Below are 18,517 nucleotides of genomic sequence, written 5' to 3'. Positions count from 1 at the left end.
ACTGCTATTTCAAAAGCAAGAATTGCTAGCTGGCTAGTCAAGTGTATTCAAACCTGCTATGACAATACCAAAAGGCAGCTCCCTGCTCCTCCAAGGATGCGTTCTACATGTAAAAAGGTACCCACAATGGAATTTTTAGGCAACATTCCGATAGCTGACATCGGTAAAGCAGCTACCTGGGCCACACAGCACACATTCACCAAACACTAGTGGGCCCAAGTGGGCTAAACCCTTCATACACTCTTCCAGTGCTCTGCAACATCCTGCGGCTACCACTGCCTTAAAGTGGAAACTGTTTTACAGTCTATGCACAGCAAGTTTGTCAGTTACATATGCCACAAATGGAAAACGTTACTTATCATATAAGCATCGGTTCGTAGTGCTGTGCCACCCTCCTCCCCGGAAGCCGTTGGTTGTTGTAGATAACTTCCCTATTCGTCTACTATTCCTTTCTATTGCATGGACATCTTTATGTTTTATAACACTCTACCTCCATCTTCACTCACTAGGCGGAAAAACAATCTAACATGCAGTTGATGTCCATGCGCACAGCCAACTAAGAGAGGAGTAACTGTACCTCGTAACTCAAAAGACTTCTTCAGACTGAGAAACAAATTGTACATATCCAAGCCCAAAACTAGATGGCAGGAGTATACACAGCATGTGTATCTACAGATACACACGGCACAAACAAATATTTTTAAGGAAAACATGACACTAATTGAAAGAGTAGTTGGAATACAAGTGGGCATGTCTCCCTAGTCATCTCCAATCAAAAGGTGCTTGCCCACATGTACATCTACGTTCACCAGCTTGTAAATGCATCCTCATACATGCCTCCTTCTAAAACCTGGAATCAAAATTCATTGGTCTGATGAAGAAACAAAAAATCTATTTGAAAGGATACGCATCCAAGATCATCCACTAACCACATATTACTCCTTAACCAGATCTGTCATATCAGTGCCAATTAGAAATCCTTTTGGGGCACATACATAAAACGTCATATACTGAGGGTAAAATTAAATACCTGTAAATTGGTAAGATATGTGTTTGTTGCAGCTTTCACAACAAAAAGCCAAGACATTAAAAACAATTGGATCCCTTTAATTAGAGTATGGTAGAATAAAATACAGCACACTGGTTATGGACAAATGTCAGGATCAATAAGGAATACAAATGGTACTTTCATTGTATTTTGGAGCTAAATAGCTTATTTATTCCAGTAAAAATGAGATCTACTATTTAAGTCAAAGTGAGATCCAAAAAACACAAACTTTGTGACACTTTTGTAAGCTGTAAACCCTAACACCTGCAATCGAAAGGATGATGATCTGACACAGAAAATGCACATATTCAAAACGTGTGTTGACGGATTACCTATTCTTTGAGTGATGAAGATAAGTATCTATAAATAATTACTAAAAGCAACGCTGAAGCTAATGGACATTCATTTCTTTATTTCCATCTAAACAATTAATGAGTTTGTATCCTGTTCTCACTAAACACCCAACACTGATGTCATCTTTCTTTGAATGTCAAATAAAAATGTGATATAAAATTCCTGATACTTATAATACATAAAATATTTGCAGTCTTACCACAACAGGTTCACCTGTAGCACTATCTGCAGTGAGGACACCAGGTGCAGCATTGATTACAGCTGCATGAATTGTGCTTGGTAGTTGAGCATATTCTGGATGCTTCTTTCGAATGTGCTGCACCATCTTTGTCTGTAGGACAGTAGAGAGAAAAAGGCAAGTCATGTATACAGGACCATTCTGAAAGCTTTATGTGAACACTGGGAATGAGCGATATGTGCATTAATCAGCTGCCATCTGAACAATCACAACATGCTCACTTTGCTCCTTCTCAGGCACACCTTCTGCAATGGAGTGCACAGGACCTATTATGCATATTCAGTAAAAAATCCAGAAAAATACAAATCTCTAATATCTGTTTGCCTTCTTGAAAGTACTTTTCATTACTGCTCAAACTCATAAGAACCTTCTCTTCAATATGTGCCTCTGTATAATTTATCAAGCCCACTCATATATCACTACATTACTGTATCTCAGACCCTACTTGGAGGGTCACAAGGCATACAGGGCCGTAACTGTGGTGGCTGGCATCATTTGCCTATGGTGTTCTACTATGGCACTTCTAACTAAGCATCATAAAACCTTTCTGCATTTGTCTATTATTGTAGCAAACACTAACAGTCAATGGCGTCTCGTGAAGGAGGTAGTGTGGATGACAGAGGCTCAAAACTCATAAATACAAACAGCAGACATAATAACTCACTGTCCAGCTCAGTGCTTGACTTTTCAGTAAAAAGAAAGTACTTTAATATCACAGCAAACTGAAGTCTATAGAATTAGAGTTGGTTACAACTACAAAGTTAATGATCTCACCCGCAGGCTGTTAGTTGAGCACTACACGCTCTATGATGTCCTCCCAACTCTACAGTGCCCCTCAAATCCTATGGTGACTTCTCCACAATTCAGTCTTAGGCAACATAAGGCATATACGCAATTTAATTAAGCTGTTGTGACACTGGCAACTTATAGGTTAGTTAGAACGGTTTTTGAGCCCAAAGGGTTCTCACTTTTGAGCTTAGGTCTCATGTTATCTGCTCTGTGGAGACATGACTTTGCTAGCGCGGGATGATACGTTCGTCGGGCTCGCACCATGTGCATCTTCTTTAGTATTGCTTGATTATGGTAGTGGCTTCTCTCTTCACTCAATCCAATTAGGGGATCAGCATGAGAGGCCAGCCTGATGGGTGCTCGTTTTCACTAGATGCAGCTTCCAGGCCATGGGCAGGTCTTCTGCTTCAGCAGCACTGGAAATTCCTTGGTGGAATTTGTCACACATCAGTCCGTCAGGCAGACTGCTGGGGTGCAGGACGGCACAATGGTATCTGGCTTCATGTTTCTTTGCATAGTTCAGGACATGAACTATACTCTGGGAGACTAGAAGAACTCGAATGATTCAGGTCAGTCCTGGCGCCTTTTACATTTTGGCAGTTGGTTTATCTGGGTGCTTCTGAGATTGGGAATACAGCTGGGCTTCCCTTTCTTGTCTGTCTCTATTACTGCAGGGCCAAGCACTCCCCTTCCTTCTCTGAGCAGGCAGATTGGGTTCTAGGCTCCAGGCAGAACCATAATTATTTCCAATAGGTTGCGCAGACTTTAGGTAATGTCCCCTCACCACTGGGAACTTGGCTGTCATGGTAATACCTACCCTGGTCTCACAGCAGCTCTTCGAGTACTTTGTGGGGCACTCCCTTCCTTGGTCAAAAAGAATTTGGAACTAGAACAAAGTAGGGGTGATACTAATGTTTCAGACAGGGGATGTAGATCCACTGTCTAAGGTTCTGGAACCAGTTTGGGCTGGCCCCCTTTCAGTTGTCATTCTCTGGCTGTACTGCTGACCCTGTCTTAGTGCAAGGTGATGGCTCTCACACGAATACTCAGAACATAAGCAAAATGAAGTGAGAAGTTTCTGCACCTGGCTACCATCAGCTTTCCTGAAGCAGCAGTTAGGGACAGACAAAAAAGGCCTAGGAATATCCCCTACTTTTACAACAGAATCTGCTGACTCAGCCCCTTCCACCTTCCATTTACCAAATGACAATGCTCAAGGAGACCTATCAGCAGCACTTTGCTAAAATTCACTCTCGAGTGTCTAATGGGAGTCCTGTCTCTATCCTTACCCACCTTTGTTTCAATCATTATTGTAGGTCTTTTCAAGGTTTACAGCCATAAGCCGGAACAACCACCAGAACAGCAAAACTCCCAACTCCCATCCCCCACCCTTCCCCCACCCTCTACTTCCTTGACACCACCACAGGACAGGAAATAGTTAGTGGCTATTGATAGAACTGCATTCAGAGATCATCTACCACACCAGCTCTGCTATGGGAGAGCAGACCCAAGGCTTGTAAGCGTCAGGGTAAGTGAGGTCTCTGTTGTCTCTGTTAAGGTATTCCTGGACGGGGTCCCACATCCTGACAAACATGGCTGATGTATTCTGGATGCCATGTACTATCTTTTCATGCGCCATAAGCAACCAAATATTCTGTAGCCACAGCATGGTATTTGGAAGAAAGTCTTTTACCCACAGGCTTAAGATAGTCTGTTCAGCTGCAAGCAGGAGGTGAGAAATGCCCCCCTTTTTGTGAATGAAGGAGATAATTTTGCTTCTGGGGCAGACCCAAATGGATCAAAGCTGGGTCATTATAAGGGATCAGTCCTTCTATATATGATATAGGGTCCAAGACTTCTTCTCAGTATCCCCGAAAGTGTGGGCAAGTTCTCAATATGTGGATTAGGGTTCCCGTCCCCTGCATCCTCTCCAGCAGTCTTTAGACCTGATGTTGTCCATAATATGGAGTTGTACTGGTGTGTAGTATATAATATCTTAAGAAGGGCCTCGTGTTATGCGTGTTTGGATGGTCCCCTACAGTTTATCGGGCAATGCCACCCCCAGATCTTTCTCCTAGCTCTTCCATTGAGGACGTTATGAGGAAGGACGGATTGTTTGAGAAGCCTGAATGAGGAAGGTGGTGTATATTTGAGAGATAAGATGCCGTCTGGAGGTGAGGCTTTGCAAACACTTCCTGAAGAATGTGAAGGACCTCATGGCTGCACCCACACATGAGGATGAAGTACCCAGTGCCTGATCTGTAGATAGGGAAATTACTCCCGCTCCGGGATATTGTATATTCGCCTGAGGTCTTTGAAAGGACAGATGGAGCCCTTATGGAAAAAGTCTCTAAGGCAGTAACAGCCATTTGTAATCCAAATTTGATACTTGGATCACTCCAGGCAATAGTGACAATATGATAGCGTTATTCTTATACTTCACTCTTCTCGTCACAATTTTAATACTGTCATGTTGTGTCGTCCTGGTTATTGCAGCTCACGCTTTGCTATCTAAGATGCAGTGGTTTTATTAAACTCATCACTAAAACATACACTGCCTCTGTTTGTCATTTATATATGAGACTAAAAGTAACTGAGAGAAACGAATGAGACCTGAGTGACCACGGCTTCCCTGGGAAACCAATTATGTCATGCGCTTGGCTGCCCAATCATCCCTATCCTTGGGTAGAGATGAGGCACTGCTAGTTAGCTGGAGCAAAACCCGGATTGGAGTGACAGGCATCACCCGCAGTGGATTAGACTTAGTCTCTCACACTATGGGCGATTCTGCCGCTCAAAATCCAGTAGTCTCATTAGAATGATGAGAGCCTACGTGACAAGAGTACATCAACGGAACACCATCTATCACACTCATTCATAAAGGAACTCTTTCAGGGGCTGCAAAAGGACTTTGGAAGTTAAAAAGGATTTTCAAAGCATTAAGCAAAACAGAAGGAAGCTGGGAATAGAATCTAGTCTCTGGACAATATGCAAGATGAAAGAGAAGAAGAGGTGGAGACCCTGTGGCAGGAGGTCCTCTCTCTGGAAGAACAAACAGTGGACCTGCAGGCACATTTGGAAGACATTGAGAACTGCTCATGGAGACAGAGCATCTAAGAATCAAGGAGGTGCTGCAAAACATGGAGGATGAGGACATTGCAATGTATGTCAAAAGACTTTTCAAGCATATTATTCCGAGCCTTAAGGACGGAGAAATATTGCTGGATTGCATAAATCGGTTCGGTCAGGGGTAGGAAAGAGGGAACTAAGCTTCCGAGATCTTACCTGTCTCTACTAATACAGACCAAAAAGAAGACATAATTGCAGCAACCAGAGATATGGGTTACATCACCTTCGAGGGTGACAATGTAACAATCTGATAGCACGTTTCAGCTATTATGCTGTAGAAATGTCACGAATTTCGAGCAGTCATGAATTCCTGAGCAGCAAGGTGATTAGATAAAGATGGGGATATCCATGTCACCTTATCTTCACATGAGAAGGAGTTCTGTGACAGATGAGGGCTCTATTAAAGACCTGCAGGTCCTAAGACTCAGAGAACCACAGCAGTCAACATCAGCCCCAACCAAATCGTATTCAGCCTCTATACACAGATCATTCAGGACTTGCAGGTGGAGAAAGTTCATAAAACCAGGAAAAACATAACACCAACAGCAAAAATGATGGCGGCCAAGAGACAGGCCCTCACCTGTCCCACCTCAAGGTCTCAAGTGACAAGAATGACCACTTAAGCCATCATTTGAGATAGGTCAGGAACATGTAATGCTATGTGGTGGGAGGAGGGGAAGCACAAAGTAGATACAAGGGCTCACAAGTGAAGTTAATGCCAGCAGGGACATGCTGGGAGGAAAGCGTAGGGTGAAAGAAATGCTAGCTGAGCCCGGGGATGTTCCACTACTGGATTTGTTCATGTCCTAAGGTGTCTATCAAGGGGATTTGACACAGTTTTCAAGTTCATTACTCATGGTTCAGATGAAGTGGAGCGGGACATTTGGGAGAGGGAATCCACTTTACAATGCTGAGTATACATGACGATTTGTGTATGATGAGCATGAAGATATACTGGAGTATAGGAACTATCAACAGCAAGACTAGGAAATATAGTCCTCAAAAGCCCCCTGTAAAAGTCCTTCATGGAGGAGATTAAGTTACTGAACCTGAATGTAGGGAGGCCCAAAGCAACAAGGGTCTCTTCTGTCTCTTCTGAGAGACTCTAGTTCTGAGATCTGCCTCCTACAAGAAACTTCCTTGGTCAAAAGGGAATGGCTCAGAATGCACTAAAAATTGTTCCAAAAGAATATATTTCTTCGACTTTAAGAAAAAGGCAGTTGTGACTAATCTACTGGCAAACATCTGCTGTGGAAAGGTAAAAGATTCTGGCAAATATCAGTGGTAGGGCATGCACTAGCTACAAGAATCTTGCTTGGTGATTACTTCTTCACCGTGCCATCCCTGTGCACCAGAAATATGTGCCAGGAAAAATTCCTAAAATCAGTCATCCCCCACATAATTAAAACCCCAGAGAGGGAGATTATAATTGGGGGAATTAAACTTAATTATGAGTAATAAAACGTATACGTCAGCTCAGCAACTGGACAGACAGAAGCACTGTTACGGAAGGGCAGAAACGACTGAGAGGCATTGGCTTGGTGGACATGTGGTGCATCAAGCACCCCAACACAAGAGACTACACACACTTCTCATGCGCACAGAAAAAAATAAGTTATGATGGGTCAGAAAATACTTTCAGAAATAAGGGGTATTTCCTTCTCAGACCATGCACCAATATTGCTAAGCATACAAATCAGCAGGGCACCGTAGATATTTTTTTTTTTTATAAGAACACATTTTATTGACGTTTAGCACAACAAATGTCACTCTCAACAAATCAATACTGTGATTACACTTTCATCCTTGTTGACCCTCCGTCCTGGCCTGACTTTCTGTTGCCAATAGTGAACAAATAGTGCACAGTGATAATTACAAAAGACTACCGTTGACTTAGCATGCATAAATTAGGGAAAATGTTTTGGAGCCCAGATCTCGAGTGACCTTGCGGACTCCACCTTTGTAAAACTTTGATTAAAGTCAACAGATATGTAAGTCGATTTTACGACACAAAAGTCAAGTTTGAAACAGAGTCTTCATCAGGACATATAAAGTAGACTTCTCTTCTACGCGTAATTTGGGAAAAGCCAATAAATTCTTAATTAAACAGAACTGCACACCAATCTGCCAAGTTACATACAATGTAACAAACTTACTTCCAACATAGGCATCATCGCTGAAGCTAGTCAGTCGCTGGGTGCGAGCGTGTCACTCCCACAGATTGACCATAATTATACATAGAAGAAACAACCTGTATACATAAACAATGTATGTTTAATTTCCTTGCTTTCCTACTCTCTACTGACACGAAAGGTAATCAATTCCCTGCCACAGTCAACTCATTAGTGTCTGCATGACCCCAAAGGTCCGCACTAAAGAGAGCAGCACTTTTTTGCCTTAACTTTATAAAGCTCTGAAGCAGGAGTCAGGTTATTAGATTTTACTTCTCTGGCACCTTAGGAATTGCCTCAGACTCCTGTAGTAGCTGAATTACACTTTTGCTCACCTCCCAGTTAAAATTGTGGGAAAGGATCACCCCCAGGTAAACAAAATCATGCACTAACTTTAGGGGTGTTTTGTAAGCCACAATTTTGGTTTGAGTATACCAATAAGGATTAAGCACAATATGGTTAGTTTAAATTATATTCACCGCCAGGCCGCGGTCTGCGCAGAAAATCAAAAAGCGATTTAGAAACAGGTTTTTTGCAAAAAATAATTTGGGAATTTCTTAAGGCCAATTTTAGAGACATCATTATTTTGGAAATTTAAAATCTCTGCCAAGTCATTAATGAATAGGAAGAAGAGGGTTGGGGCTAAAACGCACCCTTGCTGTGCTCCCCTCTCAATCCTAAATGAATCGGACTGCTCCCCATTTTCCCCACATCTGACATGTTCACAGTTGTTCTCATGGATTCTTATAACATTATGTAAAATATTTGCTGGTGTTCTCATACTTTACAAAACTTCACACAATTTACTTCGGTGGAACCATATTAAAAGCAGATTTTAAATCTCCGAAAACAACAAGGAGGTGTCCTTTTCCTAGTATTACTGTTTCCAATATATTATACTACACCTCAAAATCTGATCAAGGGTACTAGTTTTTGGCATAAAACCTGCTTGTAAATCCGAGAGAAAGTTATTTGTTAGCGCCCAATCAGTCAATTTAACAATGCAGAAAATCTTCTGGAGCTCATCTATTAAGCTAATTGGTCTGTAGTTTCCAGGTTCGCTCCGCAACCCTTTCTTATAGATTGGGACGACCTTGGCGCTACGCCGTGACTTAGGTATGGGACCCCCTTTTAAAACTGCCCTTGTTAGAAGGTTTAAATAGACTGCCCAGATAACAGGCTCTGAAGCGTAAAGATGAGCTGGAATACAGTCTGGGCCCGGGGCCTTTTAGGCAACAATTTATTTAAGCCCTTAGTCTGAACTAGTTATCTCAATACAATATTGCTGCCTCCTAGGCTGTACAAGAGATGTTTCCTCTACTGCTGTCTGCACGGTGCCTGCTCTACATTTGAGGAAAGCTTGAACAACAGTGTGCCATAATCCAGTCTTCAGGGAGTTGTATGCAAGTGAGTCTATCTCTATCTCCCAGCTGGCTAGGTATTTCCCATATGAGTTGTTAAAAGATCCCTTTGTGTCAGAAATCACAGACATAATTATAGGCATAAGCTAGGGAGCAGCTTTTCTACCAGATGTCACTCTTCTAAGATGGGTATATCCATAAGTATAGATGTTCTGTCTGATTCCTGAGCATGTATTAACAGTGCAATATGTTGTCTGCGTCTCAATTAGAAAATCTGACCTCTAAGAAATTTGCACCTGGATATATACCTTTGTTGAACAAAGCAGCAGCCTGTGAGATGTATGTACCACGATGTACATCTACCGAGACCTTAGTTGGTAAGATTTACAAAATCTAAAATATAGACAACCTGCTTGATGTCTGAGTCTGTACTACTTCTTTAGTATAGACTTTAGCCTATAATATATGGGCAACCCGAGGACCAGTTTTTGCTTTCACATGCTTGAGCATGTCCGTTTGATGTAACCCAAGAGTAGCCTTGATGTGAGAGGACAACAGCCTCATTTAGAGTTTGGCAGATAGGATATTCTATCACAAATGCAGCAAATATCCCACCTGCCATATTACAAATGCCACATGCACTGGTAATATGGCGTATGAGAATTCTGCGATGGTTGTGATTAAATATAATTTGCCAAACTCTAAATTAGGCCCTAAGTCTGTCATATATATGTAACTTGAGGGATGCTGTTGCTGTCACATACATAAATGACAGAATTGCTAACTGAGGCTTTTCTGTTAGATCTGTGCAGAGTGTGGAACAGATCTGCTTTTAGGGATCTATGCTTATCCAATCTATGTAACCTGATGAATAAATCAGAAGCTATAGCCTAAAATATCTCTCCAACCCACAGAATTTCATATGTTTGATACCTGAGTCTGTGACTTTGACGTGTAACTTTGGGCTAGATTTCCTGTTTGAAGTCCGAACCTCTTAAGATCCGTGCAGCTGAGACATAGCTTTCTTGTCAAAAGCTGAAATGTGCATGGTTTATTTTATATCAACAAAGATTAGTGTTTCAAAGTCACATCCTGTTACTTCCTTGCTGATCTCAACTGGTGCTACCTCAAAAAAGTTGAATCATATTCCGATGTTTAAAAAAATGTGTTATCATAAAATTATCCTGAAAGGGATGCAATACATCACAGATCTTTCTTAAAAGAGTGCATTTAAAATAAATCCTTAATACCTTTTTTATTTTGAGTTCACTGGTGTTTAAATCTGTCTAACATGTCTGTGGCTGTAGCTCTTGTATCTGGATGGGCTCTTGTAAATTCTAGTTTGTCTTCCTTACCCAGGAATCCATATGGGGAACTGTATTTTAAAGATGAGCAATATATATAGTAGTAAAAACAAAGTTGTAAGATGTTCCCGGAGCACCAAGGTTATTCAATAGCGGGCATCTCAGAAATGGCATGTTACTTAGTGAATATAATAGAGAGGAAATTAAGAAAGCTGAACCTCTATATGTACCAATGAAAACAACAGGGAGGGAAAGGGCTGTACATCCTTTGGGATACGCTGAAAACATCTCTATGAGGCACACTCATCTCACTATTGGCAAAGTCCAACAAGAATAGAAAATAAAAAAGGCAGCAATTAGAAGATAAGGTGAGAGAGCTAGAGAGGGCACAAATGATCTGGAGCACAGAAGAGTTTGCACAAACTCACAGCAGCACAACTCCAGGAACTATACAAGGATTGGGCAGAATAGGCCTCAAGCTGAAGTAGAAATATTATGAGGGGGGAAACGACTCACAGCAGCACAACTCCAGGAACTATACAAGGATTGGGCAGAATAGGCCTCAAGCTGAAGTAGAAATATTATGAGGGGGGAAACGTCTTAGCCTGGAAGCTTACGACCAAATGTTTAGGGATCAAACCTCAGCTGTTATGACCAGTGAAACTGGCCATCAGGAATGATGGAATTAAGTATGCTTCTAATACATTTTATGAAACCCTTTAAAAGGAGGGCATCATCTAGGACAACAATACCTAGAGCTTCCTGTACAATGTTCCAATCCCCATGTTTAACCCCAAATCAGAGAATTTAGAAAAAGCCAATCGTACACGTTACTTACATTTGGTAACGAAATATCTGGAAGAGACATATTCTAGTTGCAGATTCCTTACCTTGGAATTTTCCCCCAGGCGTCAAACTGGATCCGGAGCTTTTTTCTTCGAGCAATACCATTCCGTGTCAGTAGGTGGCGTTGGTCGACTCCGCGAGCGTTGTTGCTGTGATGATGTTGGGAGAAGTACATAGACGCCGCCTCAGCGCAGTGACGTCAGTTTCTTTTAACGACTTTCCACGCCAAAGCGCAGAGCCGCTAAGAACACTGAGATTGGTGTGCCAGAGCTAAGGACCTGAAGGGGGAATCCCTGCCCCTAGAAATCAGTTCACAAGCGGTGAGGATGGGTGGGTCGGGAAGGAATCTGCAACTAGAATATGTCTCTATCAGGTATTTCGTTACCGAAAGTAAGTAACTTGTACATCTGATAGAGGCTTCCAGTTCCAGATTCCTCACCTTAGAATAGATACCCAAGCAATGCCATCCTCGGAGGTGGGCTGCGAACCAAGATCATACTAGAAAGTCCTGCAGGACCGAACGACAAAAGTAGCCGTCCCGAAGGACCTAACTGTCCAAGCAGTAATGTTTAGCAAATGTGTGCAGGGATGCCCACGTAGCTGCCTGGCAGATATCCAGGACAGGAACTCTGTGTGCTAATGCAGAGGAAGCAGCAGTTGTCTGGTGGAATGAGCATGCAAACTCTCAGGGGGTTGCTTCTTGGCTGAAGCGTACCACATCTTGATACAAAAAAGTACCATTGAGAGATGGTACATTTTTGCACTGCCTTCCCTTTCTTCGCACCCACATACCCGACAAAGAATTGATCATCCACCTGGAAATCTTTAGTACCTTTTAGATAGAACACCAATGCTCTTTTTGGGTCCACACAGTGGAGTCTCTCCTCTTCATGAGAAGGATGTGGGGGTGTGTAAAAAGTAGGCAAGGTGATGCACTGGCCTACATGAAAAGGCGTAACAACCTTGAGAAGAAAGGAAGCGCAAAAACACTAAGGTGGTCATTCCAACCTCAGCTCAGAAGACCGCCATAACACCGCCGCGGCCGCAGTAAACCGCCACGGTCATTCTGACCCACAACAGTGAAACCGCCAAAATACAGACATCCACAAAAGTCCGCCACACCAAAGGGCAGCGAGAAACTGGCGATGACCAAACCTCCACCGTCACGCCAACAGAAATACACCCACACTATCACGACACACGAATCCACGCGGCGGTCTTTCAACCGCGGTATTCCATTGGCGGTACACACCGCCGCGCTCAAAATACACACACTCTTACAAAATACAACCACATTGGACAATTCGAAATACACACACCTGATACACATACACACACCACTCCCACACACTCAATTAAATATAAAATACACACCCACAAACCTCCACTCCTAGAGATTCGTGAACATGCACCGAGAAAAGACATCCGAGCACCCAGACGCCCAATTCACTGTCACCCAGCAATATTTGCACGCACTTCACACAACACAACAATACACATCACCACACTTCGCACCACACAATCCACCCTACACATCACCCACACCACCCCATGGCACCGCAAAGACACCCCAGGTTCTCTGATGATGAACTCAGAGTCATGGTGGAGGAAATTGTACGAGTAGAGCCACAGCTGTTCGGGACACAGGTGCAGCACACCACCATTGCCAGGAAGATGGAGCTATGGAGCAGAATAGTGGACAGGGTCAACACAGTGGGGCAGCACCCAAGAAATCGGGACGTCATCAGGAAGAGGTGGAACGACCAACGGGGGAAGGTGCGTTCCATGGTATCCAGGCATAACATCGCGGTGCAGCGGACTGGCGGCGGACCCCCACCTCCTCCCCCAGAATTTACAACATGGGAGGAGCAGGTCTTGAACATCCTGCATCCTGAGGGCCTTGCTGGAGTAGGCGGAGGAATGGACTCTGGTATGTCAAATCTTTACTACTTCATCCACCACCCAACCTGCATGCCAAATCATACCCCCACCCTCACCCTCACCCCCATCACATCCTACTCCTTGCAACTGTCTCACCATCACAACCCACCCATCCCAACACCTAGCCCTGCTTGCGTCCACAAAGCATGGACACCCATCACCTAAGCATGCCCACTGCACATACACATACAACCCCCCACACCCAATCACCGTCACAACAGCCCCCACAAAGGAATGCCAGCACTGGGGTACAGGGGCACCCATCCATTGCACGCTATGACACACACAGAAGCAATAACCATACTTTTATACCCCTGCAGGACCCGAACGCCACGTCACCGCGCAGGAGGGTCCACAAATGTCCACTCCACCCCCAGAAGAGGCCCACAGTGAGGACAGCAGCTCTGTCTCCCTGGATCTAGATGACCAGCCCGGTCCATCGGGGACCTCGGGACAGTCGGTTCCCCTCACACAGCCACAGGCCACAGTAGACCTTCCCCCCTCTGGGAACACCGGCACAGCACCCACCCAGCGGGCCCATACCTCTGTCCCCAGGACACGTCAATCAGCGGTGTGTCCACCACTACAGGGAACCCAGGCTAACCCACCACCCCAACAACAACAGGGACCTGGGGGCAGTGGTAGTGGGCACACGGTCCAGGGGACAGAGGCCCATGGAAACAGGGGAACTGGGAGGGCTGCTGTGCGACAGGGGGGGGGGACAGGCCCAGGGAACCCACTCTCCACGAGGCCCTCTCCTCCATCATGGGAGCAAACCACCGCTCCCAGGAGACGATGGCGACGGTCCTGGCCAGGTTTCAGGAGATCCAGCTTCTGCAGGAGCAACAGTATATGGGGTTCAGGGAGGAACTAAGAAACATAAGTTCCGCCATGGGTACCATCGTAGTGGCCCTGAATGAGGTAGTCATGACATTGCGGGACACTGTGGCACCTCAAAGGGCCCCTGACACTAGCATGCACCAAGAACTGCCTACCACCTCCGCCGGCGCTAGTGGACAGGAGGCCCCGACACAAGACCAACAGGCCACCAGAACCCCACCCCCTGCAGAAGGAGAACCACCCCGCAAGCGGGCCCTGAGATCCAGGAAGAAGACAGAGTAAGATGTCAAGACCCCCGCCAGCAAAGGATACCGCCCTGATTGTCATCTCACTGTCCCACATTGTCACCCTGTCCATCCTTAAACTGCCCCTGCTCCACTTCCCACAGGCATCTGGACAATGCACCAGTGAAACTGATAGTCTGGACTCTGCCATGGCCAATCCTCCACCATCACCCCTCACCGATTTGCAACCACCCATCCAATTTAGAGCACTTGAATAAAAACACTTATTGCACAAAACACTCTGGAGTCTGGCTGTGATTTAGAACAAATGTATTAGACATGACCGTGCCAAAATGTTCATTCACATTGTGATGCTAACAAACCGCTGTCACACAGCTGTAGTCCATGGGGAAACAAAGCAGATGTCACGCAGTGGGGCCCACATCTCTGAAAACGGAAGGGAAAGTCACAACACAGTTACCATACACTGGTGGAAAAAGTCAGACAGTAGAGAGGTAGGAGTCATTAAGTAAATGTAATATGCCGGTGTCTACTCTTACCTGTGTGTCACTGAAAATACTGCTGTATTACTGTGTTCCTGTTCTCTATGTCGTCCTCTTCGGCTTCCTCCTCTTCACTTTCCACAGGCTCCACAGCTGCTACAACACCACCATCTGGACCATCCTCCTGCAGAAAAGGCACCTGGCGGCGCAAAGCCAGGTTGTGAAGCATACAGCAGGCCACGATGATCTGGCACACCTTCTTTGGTGAGTACATTAGGGATCCACCTGTCATATGGAGGCACCTGAACCTGGCCTTCAGGAGGCCAAAGGTTCGCTCGATCACCCTCCTAGTCCGCCCATGGGCCTCACTGTACCGTTCCTCTGCCCTTGTCCTGGGATTCCTCACTGGAGTCAATAGCCATGACAGGTTGGGGTAACCTGAGTCCCCTAATAGCCACACCCGGTGCCTCTGGAGTTGACCCATCACATACGGGATGCTGCTATTCCGCAGGATGTAGGCGTCATGCACTGACACAGGGAACTTGGCATTAACATGGGAGATGTACTGGTCTGCCAAACCCACCATTTGTACATTCATGGAAGGTTAACTCTTCCGGTTCCTGTACACCTGTTCACTCCTGCTGGGGGGGACCAAAGCAACATGTGTCCCATCAATGGCACCTATGATGTTGGGGATATGTCCAAGGGCATAGAAATCAGCCTTCACTGTAGCCAAATCCCCCACCTCAGGGAAAACGATGTAGCTCTGCATGTGTTTCAGCAGGGCAGACAACACTCTGGACAACACCTTGAAAAACATAGGCTGGGACATCCCTGATGATATGGCCACTGTTGTTTGAAATGACCCACTTGCTAAGAAATGGAGTACTGACAGCACCTGCACTAGAGGGGGGATCCCTGTGGGTTGGCGGATGGGTGACATCCGTCTGGCTCCAGCTGGGCACACAGTTCCTGTATAGTGGCTCGGTCAAGCCTGTATGTCAGTATGACATGTCGTTCCTCCATTGTCGACAGGTCCACCAGCGGTCTGTACACGGGAAGATTCCTCCATCTCCTTGCATGTCCCAGCGGACGGTGCCTATGAAGGACAACAGCGAGCACAGAGTCAAGCAACCCACAGGTACGTAACCACAGCTTGCACATAACACGATTCCCAATGCATTGAATGGCTTGTATGAGTGTTGGTGCATGGCCTAGGTATGTGTGACGCAGTTGGTAATTAGGCCATGTGGGCCCTTGAAATGGCGGCTGCCTGACCTGTGAAGTGCGACAGTGGGATGTGAGGTCAATGCGCTGGCGTAGCACACTGCGGGTTTCAGGAGCCAATGACGATGTGCGCCGGCGGTCGCGGTACGCACCGCCGCGGGCGTGACCGCCATTTTCTATCTGCTTAATCACTCGATACCTGATCTTCGACAGGAGAGAACCTACACTGCAAGTGCTGCTGTGACCTCGGTCTGGAAGAGACAATGGCTCATGCGACTGGGGAAAGGGCCCCTGCCTTCACTGCGGAGGAGTTGGAGAAACTTGTGGATGGGGTCCTCCCCCAGTATGCGCTACTCTACGGTCCTGCATACCAACAGGTTAGTACTGAGGGAGCATGCTTTATGGGCAATGCCTGGGTTGAGTGGGGTGGATGAAAGATGGTGGGGAGGGGAGCGATTGAGGCATGCATCAAACGACAGATGAGAGCATATGCCACATGGCAAGGGTGGGGATGGGGGGCCACTCACATTGAGCATCCAGAAGATGTTGACAATTTTTCTCTGTACATGTCACATAAGTCAGCGCCCACCAGAAAGTCGCGATTTGGCGTGCCATCGCCAAGGACGTCCGGACCCTGGGGGTCCACAACAGACGGGGCACCCACTGCCGGAAGAGGTGGGAGGACATCCGACGCTGGAGCAGGAAGACGGCGGAGGCTCAGCTGGGGATGGCCTCCCAACGTAGGAGGGGTGCCAGTCGTCATTTGACCCCCCTGATGTCCCGGATCCTGGCGGTGGCCTACCCCGATTTGGATGGGCGCGTGAGGACATCACAGCAGACACAAGGGGGTGAGTACAAATACATTCTGCTGACTTTGCGTGCAGTGGAGGTGTCTGGGTGGGGGAGGAGGGCTGTGGGTATCCCTAGGCCAGGGCGATTTCTGTAGGCTAGGCCCCTCCGTAAGGCATGGCCCTGTGCCCCCGCCCCCCACCTCTGTAGGGTGCCAAGTACAGGTATCCATGGCCCTGGGTCATCTATGTGTGCAGTTGTCATCCATAGGCTTGTAGGCCATGTCCCACGGATTGCGTAGTGGACCCCAAATGTGCGGCGTAGTGCAGGGGGCTTCTGTGTCTGTCTTGTCCGCCAACGGTAGGGGTAATCCATGCACTCAACATGTCTTTATTTCTCCTCCCCCCCTTTTTTGTGGTCTTCCTGTTCATGTGTGCATTAGCATCATCAGGCGGAGGAGAAGTGGCATTGGAGCACGAGGGAGCTGCATCTCACATGGCCATGGCGGGCCATGCAACTGACTCGGATTTAACCAGTGAGACGGAGGGCGAGGGGAGCTCCACAGCGGGGACTCGTGCTGATGTCAGTGACAGCGACTCGTCCTCTGAAAGGAGCTCCCTTGTGGTGGCGGCAACATCCGTGCCCCCCGCAACAACAGGTACAGCCGCCACCCAGTGCACCAGCACCGCCCTCCCAGCAGCCCCTTAGCGTTTGCCCCGTGCCTGCTCACCCAGGAAGGTGGGCATCTCCTTCGCCCCAGGCACCTCAGGCCCTGCCCCTGTCACCCCTGCTGCCCTCAGTGAGGAGGTCATTGACCGCCTAAGGACCATCATTGTTGGGCAGTCTACCCTTTTGAATGCCATCAAGGGTGTACAAAGAGAGGTGCACCAGAGTAATGCATACCTGGAGGGCATTCATTCGGGTCAGGCTGCCCATCAGCGATCGTTCAACGCTCTGGCCTCAGCACTGACGGCAGCAATTGTCCCTGTCTCTAGCCTCCCCCCTCCAACTTCTTCCACCCAGAACCAATCCCCTGTACCTCTGCCTATCCCAGACACACCATCGGACCAGCCTGCACACACCTCAACACCCAAGGGAAGCTCATCCAGACATAAGCACCACACATCACACAAGCATTCACACAAGCAACATCCACATGCAGACATACCAACAGCCACTACCTCCACTGTGTCCCCCTTCTCCTCGTCTCCCTCCTCCCTCCCTGTCACGTCTCCAGTCACACTTGCATGCACAACATCTTCAGCCACTACGTCCATCACCAGCACACCCACCAGAACACTCCGCACACGTGCAGTCACCACCCCCACTACCATTTACACGTCCCCTGTGTCCTCTCCCAGTGTGTCTGTCACCCCCTCTTCCAAACTACACAAACGCAGGCAGCCACCCACCCAACAGCCATCCACCTCACGACAGCCTCCAGCCCAAGCACCTGCACCCAAAGACACCAGACTTCACACTCCTACAACCACATCCTCTTCCTCCACTCCCATACCCACTACACCTACCCGTCCCTCTCTTTCCAAATTGCTTTTCTTTTCCAAACTTGACCTCTTTCCTACAACTCCCCCACCCCGTCCATCTCATACGACTCCAATCAGCACCTCAGCCACCACAAAACCGGGACCTGTGAAGACTGTTGTCCATGGACTGGGGAGTCCCCCACTCTCAAGGGCATCCAGTTCAGCTATGAGCCAAGGCACGGCCAAGCCCACCCCCGGAAAAGCATGCT

At 46.7% G+C, this 18,517-nt stretch overlaps 1 protein-coding gene across 3 annotated transcripts in view; it reads right to left on the bottom strand.

Moving 5' to 3' along the window:
* Positions 1-18,517, bottom strand: part of PRDM10 (PR/SET domain 10) — a 905,887-nt gene that overhangs the window by 210,131 nt on the left and 677,239 nt on the right. For all 3 annotated transcript variants that reach the window (XM_069224480.1, XM_069224481.1, XM_069224482.1), the window contains one exon: positions 1,602-1,733. In XM_069224480.1, coding sequence (XP_069080581.1) covers positions 1,602-1,733 — 132 coding nt within the window. The remainder of the gene's footprint in view (positions 1-1,601; positions 1,734-18,517) is intronic.

This window comes from Pleurodeles waltl, chromosome 3_1 (genome assembly GCF_031143425.1).
Source record: "Pleurodeles waltl isolate 20211129_DDA chromosome 3_1, aPleWal1.hap1.20221129, whole genome shotgun sequence".
NCBI lineage: Eukaryota > Metazoa > Chordata > Amphibia > Caudata > Salamandridae > Pleurodeles > Pleurodeles waltl.
This window is presented reverse-complemented; position numbering and strand designations above follow the sequence as displayed.